A 9725-nucleotide genomic window follows, 5' to 3' on the forward strand; every position below is an offset into this window, starting at 1 on the left:
ACACACACACACACACACACACACACACACACACACACACACACACACACACACACACACACACACACACACTCGGCATATTAATTTTAAATGTATTTCAAAGACCGTGAAACTGAATGCAGTTGTTGTAGCTTCAAATGAAGGAAGAACTTCTTGGTGTAAATCAGCCCCTCAATAACTCTGAGTGGCTCATTTTAAAGGTTCTGTTCTGCAGAAAAGTCCAGTGTAAAAGCTCGTTTCACAGTAAACAGGATGCCACTTGAAAATCTGCACTAGAAAACATTTTAAAAATGACTGTCAAAGTGGTCACAAAGAATACAATCCAAAAATCTAAAACCATCTATTGAATCGGTGACACCGTTCCAACTGGTATTTCAAGTTAATTTAACAATTATGGATTACCTGACAATATTTACAAATATATATTTTTTAAAGATCACAAGTTCCTATTTGTTGTTGAAATTCTTTTCATCAAAATGTGATGAAAGAAGCAACAGGAAAGCAGAAATAGCTCACCAAGAACCAGCAGCTCCACCGAAGCTTCATTCTGTCCTTCTATGTCATCAGCTATGGTCACTTGGCAGAAGTACACACCGCTGTCTCCCCACTGGACCTCTCCGATACGCAGATCTGCCGCTGCATGAAAAATTAAGACACAATTTAAAGGCAGCTATTCTTTTTTTTTTTCTTAATCAAACAACCTCTAAAATAAGTGCGTTCTGGATTACTCTGAAATGAAGTGTTTTTAAATTCATTCAATCAATTGATAGTCAAAAGCTCATGAAGCATGAACAGCTAAAATGGCAGTGAGAGAAATGTAGTTGTAAAGAACGTTACTTCTGCAAAAGTAATTATTTCTGTGAACTAAACACGATTACAGGAATTCAACAAGTATTTCCCAGTTCTAGAGGGGCGGTTAGATTTTAATTTGTGTGATTAAAATGTGATTCATAGAACTGAAACATCATTGGCTTGCTGACAATCCTGGGTCTCCAACTCTATTGTAAGAGGGTCACATGCATAAATACTTCAGACAGGAAACACTTTGTAGAATTCCCTTCCTTTTCCTGTTGGCCAAGGAAAGACAAGCTGGGACCAGTCTCCGATTCACTTATAAAATCTGAGTATTTACGTCGCCTTTGGGTTTGTGGATTAACTTTTAACCTAATGTATGACTGCATCATCTCAGCCGTGTGTATGAACCGTGAAGTGTGGAGCTCGTTAGCCATGTGATTACCAGAGCACCCCCTGCCCAGAGCCCACTCAGAGAGACTCCAGCCTCCCGGCGACCCTGAATAGGATTACATGGGTATGGATGACTGGACATCTCCAAAGGCAACAAAGGATTTTACGTTTTTTTTTGTTTTTTTGGGGGGAGATTTGCCGGTTTACAACATCACTACTCTGAAAAGTAAGACAGGAGGTGGAGTGGGACAAAGAAAAGAGTGTGATGTTGAGAGGGGGAAAAAATTAAAACTTGGACACAGAAATACATCAGAGGGAACAAACCAGAGGTCAAGATGAATGGAGGGACAGTGTGAAAGCCTTTTCTTTTGTCCAAAAATCCTGGCTCAAGAAGAGAGTTAGAGCTCCATAAATCTAAGACCAGCAAACAAGCCCACCTCTCTTTGCTCAATGAGCCTTTTCAGACACACATGCATAAGAACAGTCTGTCCCTTTAGTTAGTCTTTGAAGGACATGATGGCAATACAGCGACACAAAGGGAAAAGTAAGGGCAGTGGAGTGGCATGTTTGCATCGAGAGTTTGCATCCACAGCTGAAACATCACCAGGCAACAACAACGACCGTCTCAGGGTGATCACGGTATGAGAGGATGGGTTTCGACGACAGACATCTGCAGAATGGGGAGGAACGTCTTACTGTTGATGATGGTAACATCTCTGTTCTTGTAGTACTCTGAGAGCGTGACCGAGGACCCGGATATGGAGGCCACGGTCCTGACGGTCCTCCTGCTGTCAGAGCAGTCGAGGTGGCTCGCAGTAGAGCCCGCCTCGTAGCCGCCGCCGCCGACCCCTCCGCTTCCGCTCTGCAGCCTGCCTGCGCCCAAGCTGTCGGGGAAGCTGAACGAGTCCCTCGTGCGGTCCCGGCAGTACGACTTGTAGATCCACTTCACCATAGCGGGCTGAGTGGAAACACTGGTGTACTGGCAAGGCAGAACCACTGACTGGAACAGAGTAGCGTACCTCTTCTCATCTCTCACCATCACATGGAGGCCTGAGCCTGGAGGAGGGATGACTCCTGTGAGGGAAGAAACAAGATGGGCTGGTGGACTGAGGAAGCTGGGATGGTTAAAAGAATAATGTGATTGTACGTTTACAGAACGTAGAGCATAATCACTAGCAAACTAGTAAATCAGCTTGAAAATATACTACGGTGCTAAGAACTCACATCTTCTAGTAATTATCAATAGTTTTCCAGGATTTTTGATGGTCTTTCAAATGTCTTCAGATTAAGTTGTAATAATTGCGTTAATGACAGGGAGTTAATACTTGAACTTAGTTGCCAAAATTATCTTTAAGTCAGAGGTCAGAATAAAAACATTATCTCTAATGTATCTGAACTGCAAAGATGAATAAGAAGGCAACAAAAGCCCAAAGAAAACCCCTTGAAAACCTAGACAATTATGATTCAAAGATGTTTAAAGTGAGTACAGGAAAATATTGCTGATTGGAAGTAAGAAATGCATAAATCATGACACATTTTGACTAATAGTTGTTGCAACTGTTTGAGCTGCTTGTGTTCGCAGAAACCCAACAGAGCTTTGCTGACCCGCTGGTCACTTTGCAGCTTCTGAAGCAGTGGGGGGCGGGGGAGAGGGAGCGTTCGACCCACAGCACAACACGAAGACTACGCTAAAAATGCTGGGAACTACGGTGAAGCAATAATATGAGGGGGAAAAAAAGAAAAAGAACCAATAAAGCACACACACCCAGGAACATCTGTGCCTGCTGTTCTGTGAATATTTTCGATTTGTGAGGCCAGGATATAGGGGGCAAAATGACTGTGGGCTGAAAGGAGAGGAGGGGGTGTGAAAACAGATCGTCTGAGGCAATCCGACATAGGTGATAGTGTCTTCTCTCACATTAAAGAATCAGTTAAATTTACTCTCTTATATTACCTTATAACCTAAGACTATGAAAGACCTAGAGAGATTGTGCAAAGAAGAAAATCCATCTCACTGTATTCGTTATCATGATGGGCTTCCTTATGATATAAGTGTTGTCCAAGGAGGTTGTAAAAAATATTAGGAGCAAAAGAGAATAGACTCTTATTTAGTTGGATAATTGCAACTAAACCACATGCCATTTACGGTTGGATTTTTCATTCAGGAATTAAACTACTGCAAGTGGCTTAGCAGGTAGTTTATATCTTGGGGGTTCCCACATCATTTAGTATTAATTACATTATGTTATTACAAGGGAAAACCATGTACACTCTGTTCTTAAAATGAAAAATAGCCTGATAAAACATATAAAACATTGATTCTCTTATCAAGTTATATAACTGATAAACACTGAGCGTCTAAAAACTTTAGCTCCGAGTTGCGGTACTATCCTGGATTTATTAGTTTTCAGCAAAGGATTACTGGGAGTGTTTTGGATGTTTTTATTAAGGTCATGTGAGGAAACACTGAATGTTTTTTGCTGTCTTGGATCAAACCTGTCTCACTTCAAAAAGATTTAAACACTTGACAAATTGATTCAATAATCAATACCAGTTCAAGAAATTAGTTAAACCGCTGTTTGCTTTCTATGTTGTGGTCCATTTTTCCCCCCCTTAACTTTATCTGGCCCCAAAATATTAAGGAAAAATTAATCTCTTTCAGACCTGTAGCATAATAACATAACCCCCCCAAATAGAAAAGGTATATTTTTCCGCAGAAAATAAATGAAAAACACAGAAGATTTAAGGTTTTTGATTGCTATTGTCAGTTTCAGACTGTTGCCACTATAAGCAAGAAAACTTATGAAGATTACATCACAACTATTACCATACTTTTCTAATTTAATTTCTATAATTTGATTAATAATACGTTTTAATCCTTTTTATAAAGCTCTGTTCATATTTGGTCACATTTTCTATGTATTTTTAATGTGCTGTCATATATTTCCTCCAAACAAGTAGAGGTCAGCTCCTTTCTCCGAAAAATCCAGTTAAAATGTAGCCTATCTGAAAAAAAAAATCCTGATCCCAACCCCCAAAGCTTCTAACCCGGATCATTACACATTATTTAATCCGACACAAACAGCCTTGGCATAAAGAAAAACAGCTAAACTGGCCCCAAACCTCAGTACCCTTAACTAAAACCTGCCTTTGACAGTCTTTCCGAAGGCTGGATCACTTTTTCCTTAAGTTTCTGCTCAGCCTACCTGCCAGAAAAAGGATGAAAATCCGCCACATTTCGGTAAAAATCAGCTTCCAGATCCCTGTGGTAAATATTATGAATATCGCAAGATAAGAACTTTGTTTTGTTTCCTCCTCCGTCTCATCCCTGGATGATGGTACAGGGTCGTGGAGACAGTTTATAACGGGACAACAGCGCCCAAGAGGACATCCGTCAAGGTTGGTGAAGTTCAACACTTTCCGGCTTTCGACTTTTCATAATAAAGTAATCACTGACGCAAACGCTTGGTTAAAAAAGTAGCTAATCGTGGAAAATAATAAGTACTCGTGTAGCTATGGGCTTTAATTATAAAGATCAAATTGTGGGATTTCAAAATTGTCCTTAACATAGATTGTTTAGGACTAGCCTGCAGCACACTTTCCCTTTCTGATCTGAATCTGTTTTACTTTAATTTGAAGATAAAGCTCAACCTGCACATTCCATAGACTGCGCAAAAATACTTGTGTAAAAAATAAAAGTAGAACAAAACACCTTTATTTTATTTTGAAATTGTGAAAAACGTTCTTCCTCAGTAGATAAGAGGCAGCTTGGTGCAGCAGGTTGTGAGGCGTCAGGACGCTCCCCCAGTGTGTTCACAGACAAAAGATGTTGGGAGAGACGGAGGGATGTGAAAATGTATAGATTGAATCCTGACAACGTGGGTAAGTAACTGAATCAATAAATGAACTATATAGAAGTTAGACATGTGTAGAAAAGTCTGCAAAATGAACTTGAAATTATCTCACCAAGGGGGAAAAACAAACCACTAAAAACTAAACGGATAAAACCTAACCTAGCTAAATGTCCCACTATTTATTTATCGTTTAATGTTTAATTTGTACATAAAATGTGTTTATATCCGTTTTTGATTTAATGGCAAAATTCACACTGCATTAGTAAATATCTGGAAAAATAAATACAATGGCCATTTTTCACTTTGCACATTTGGTTGTTTTCAAACCACTTACTTTCTATACATGCAATATCAGTTTGTGACAGGATTTTAAAATGTCATGTTTATTTTGTGGAACAAACTCCTCAAATTTTTCCAAGAGAAATCTTGAATAAATGTTAACAGCAAAACAGTACAGCAGGTGAAATATCAATTTAAAAATGTACATCACACATTCAGATTGAAATTAGTTTTGTACATCGAGTTTTGTAGTAAAGGTTTATTATAACAGAAAGAAAATAGGACGAGCATCATTAAACCAACAACCAGTATAAGACAAAGTTAAATTTTAACATTATTGTGGTTAAAAAAGAAAATTCAACAGATTATTACACTTATATACAGTGATACACTATTAGCCTTGTGCAAAATAAACCAAGTAAGCATAAAAAAAGCACCAAGATAAAAGACATAATCTCTGCCGAGGAGGTAGTCTTTTAAATAACTACAGCTTGGAAATGACTAATATTTATACCCAGCAGAAGCAGATGTTTAAAGGTACTACAAAAGATAAAAGGAAAAAGTATCCAAAAAAGAAAAACACACTACAATACCAGTTAATCTAATTGAATAGATCATCTTGCACACATTTGGCAGCATTTCATGACAGCCTTTGTATTTGTACAAAACAAAATCTCTGACTGGAATGTGATCCAACATAAACAACTTAAAATATAACGATGTAAAAATGGAAACAGACTTTATAAAAATAAAAACACATTACATACATTTATTTATATATATATATATATATATATATATATATATATATATTCTGATATATATCAGAAAGAACAATTTAAGCATCAAAGCATATTTACATTCCATTTCTAAGGAGGATCATTTTTCAAAGTACACCTGATATTTAACATAAAATCCTGTGAAGACTACAATTTACTATAATTAGCTCAACATGTATTAGGAACTTGTTAGGCACTTTAAATAATATGCAGTAATCCTAAAAATATACATTTTATGTGGTGGGTATGTGAAATGTTGTCCACCTCCTAATGTGTTTATTATCTGGATTTGGCATACAGATATAATAAATATTTGGTATCATTTAAAAGCGCAGTATTATGCATTTTCCAGGTACATGGTGCCATTTTATAGCACAATGTTTTTACCAGCATTGCACTGAGCTCATTATAACTTGTATAACGAGCTCAGCAGATGCACAGTTCTATTAGGTGTTTGCCAATTTCTGCTGGCTAGTCTGAAGGAGCTGAGCGGCGGGTGTCGTGCCCTGTGAGGTGGAAGCTTGGAAGCTGCAGCTCTGAGTAGGAGCTGCGCCTCGTATATGGGGCTCGGTCCACCCTGGTATTTTGCACAGCTGAATGGTCGTCATGGAGACTAAAGGATTTTGGAAGAATCAAGGCAACACCCCAGGTATATTTTTGATGAGGGAATAACATTATGACATGATGTAAAGCTAAAACAAAGTTGATTTTACACAATAATGCCTCTTTAAAAACTACATTTCAAAACAGACTGGACAACACTTTGTAATTTGCAACAAGATGTTCTGGTCCATTTCCTCTTCCCGTACGATATTTGATAATTGAACAATCCAAAGCGTCTATATCATGTTTTAAAATCTTAGGAAAAATTCCAATGGGGAATAATTTGTTCATTTGGGTTAAAAAACCCCAAAAACATATATAACTGTTAAACAAATGGGTGATTTAAAACACATTAACTGGGTTACCCTAGTCATTGCAGTCCAGTTTCTCTATGGTCTGTTGCGGTCATCATCATAACGGGGGTCTCTGCGGTCATTGTGGCGTCACTCATCATCATAGTGGCGGTCATCATCATAGCGCTCATTGCGGTCACTGGGTTTGCTGCGACGGTCATTGTAGTCGCTGCGCCGGTCGTTATAGTCACTACGACGGTCATCGTAGTCGCTGCGCCGGTCGTTGTAGTCGCTACGACGGTCGTCATAGTCACTGCGCCGGTCATTATAGTCGCTGCGCCGGTCATCATAGTCGCTTCGGCGGTCATCATAGTCGCTTCGGCGGTCATCATAGTCGCTTCGGCGGTCGTAGTTGCGTTCACTCCTCTCCTCGTAGTCATCACGTGGTTTAGCTGTTTTGTTCGCACTGGAATCGTCAAAATGTTTGCTCTTCTCTCCATCACCAGAGCGACTCTCTCCATTTCGAACAGACTCTTCGTCACCAACTCTGGAAATTAGACAACAGTCAGACACTTAGGGTGAGGGAATAAGCTCCTTTATCAGTCCACAAAAAGATGAGCTAGACAAAACTGGTTGTACTTTTGAAGAAAAAAAAGTAGCAAATGTATCCTTGTAATTTTGTAAAACCTTAAAAAAAATCTGATACACAAATGGAAAATAAACATACCATCTAGTTGTGAAGGCAAAAAGGTTTATTATAATCACTGGTAAATGTATAAAGCTATATTTATTGCTAGCCAGGCTTTGCTTTGTACAGAGGGTCTGGACCCTCTGCTATTGAGAACCAATTGCTTTCTGGAACCATGGACTCCAGAGAGCAGAATTTAAATTTTACAGCTTTTAAGTTTTACTAAATCACTAACGTTTGGCTGTGAAATATGAAATGCACCAGTTTGATACTATAAAGCTTACCAGAAATTGCCTGAACTGCAAAAAACTATCCCTCACTGCTAAGAGAGATGTGCTGAGCTGAACTAGATGGCTGTTAATGTTAATTCAATATTTGGAAGGACGACCAACATGAACTCAATAGCTTTGTTCACTTCCTCCTCTGCCATTTCCAAACTAAAAGCATACTACAATTCTAAAACAGCATGAAAATCAACCTTACTGTCTACAACTACTTCTTCTGCTTACTGATTGGCCCAATTGAAATTCTACCAGAGAAATCAACTTCAATGGCAGAAAGACTGGGAAGCTGAAGGGAGATGAGAATCAAGCGGAATAGCAAAGGAAGACAATTGCCAGGCAAACTAAAAGCTTGTAGCGTACTCTTCCTGTGAAATTATAATTTCTTTCAATATTCTCCATTTTTGCCACAGTTAATTCCTATTAATCAAGATGTACAAATGTTTCCTGTCAAAATATCTTTATAGTTATAAGCTGATTTTCTTGCAAGCTTGAATGCCTTGATGTGAGCAGCTCACATATTCAACCTCAAACAGAGACAAATTTCAGCCTTAGCCCAGGACAGTTGAGAACCTTGTCCATCATTTTAGATTTGCATTGTTTTATAACTAGCATGTTTCGTTTAGAGCTAGAACGTGGGAGAAATAATAAAAACAACAACAAAAAAACATTACGGTGCCATGGCATAATTCTCCTTGTCGTCATCCTTCTTTCGGCAGCAACAGCAATAGATAATAACGATCAGTAAGATCAAAAGTAAGATCAAAGCTGCGACGCCTGCTCCAATGATTGCTGCGGTTGAACCGATGCTCATGGATGCTGCATAAATCAGAGAAGATGAGTTGAAACAACAACGCACAGGAGAATTAAATGCTGCAGCGATCAGATCTGTTAGAAGGTCATATTACGTGGCAAGACTGTGACTGTCAGGTTGCAGGAAGCTGAGCGAATCTTGTTGGCTGAGGTGCAGATGTAGAATCCGGAGGTCTCTTTGGTGAGGTTGTACAGAAACAGGGTGCCTTCCTCTGAAAGACAAGAACAAATACAACAAATGACGATGTATACTGAAGTTATTACTTATATGTAAGGGTGCACAACATCATATAAACATGTCGTATTACTTCTAAAAATCTGGGACGACGACATCTGTTCCAATCAACCTACAATACTCTAATAAAAATATAGTGCACTGATGCAGAGGGGTGTAATGGTTCCTTATCTGTGTCTATGAGAGAAGTGTTAAAAAGTTGTCATAATATGTAATTGCAAACTGTTTGCATTTTTCTTCCATGTTTTACTTTCATTAACTAAAATACAAAGTTTTCAACCTAATATGTAATTTTGGATCACTGCATGTTGCTGACTTAGAGCTCAAAATGATCTGGGAATCGATTTTGTGCTGCTTCTATGTTTTAAGGTTGGAAGGTCTCATTGTCATAATCTTTAACTCTTTCATATTCAAATCAGGGCTCTGGATGTGCTGTTACAAACAGAAGAAACATGTTGCTAAAATTACTAGATTACTTTAAACGTAAATCTTTCAGGATGAGTAAATTTGGACTTTAATTGATTTCACCCTGATTGTCTGTTTACAGTGATGATTTCTTGAAGAAAAAAATATTAACAAAAGATAAACATCAAATCAATTTTGGGAGAATCTTGTTTTTTTATCAGGTCCACAATTGTTTTGCAGAGGTTTACTCTCCTAGCTTCTGTGTGTCCCAAATACTTACTTTCAGTGGTTTTGGGGGGGAAAGCACCAG

The 9725-nt window shown here is 38.4% G+C and overlaps 1 protein-coding gene across 5 annotated transcripts in view; it reads right to left on the minus strand.

Annotated features, from left to right (window-relative positions):
* Positions 1–9725, minus strand: part of LOC103143555 (immunoglobulin-like domain-containing receptor 2) — a 33792-nt gene that overhangs the window by 10961 nt on the left and 13106 nt on the right. For 3 of the 5 annotated variants that reach the window (XM_007560137.2, XM_016675419.1, XM_007560136.2), the window contains exons 1-3: positions 4392–4582; positions 1882–2259; positions 517–636 (exon numbers count right to left, since the gene is read on the minus strand). In XM_007560137.2, the coding sequence (XP_007560199.1) occupies positions 517–636; positions 1882–2259; positions 4392–4422 (529 nt within the window). In that variant the 5' untranslated portion in view covers positions 4423–4582. Of the gene's footprint in view, positions 1–516; positions 637–1881; positions 2260–4391; positions 4585–9725 lie in introns of those variants that run through there. The other 2 variants (XM_016675418.1, XM_016675420.1) reach the window with 2 other exon arrangements.

The sequence above is a fragment of the Poecilia formosa genome, unplaced genomic scaffold (assembly GCF_000485575.1).
Source record: "Poecilia formosa unplaced genomic scaffold, Poecilia_formosa-5.1.2 Scaffold113, whole genome shotgun sequence".
NCBI classification, from domain to species: domain Eukaryota; kingdom Metazoa; phylum Chordata; class Actinopteri; order Cyprinodontiformes; family Poeciliidae; genus Poecilia; species Poecilia formosa.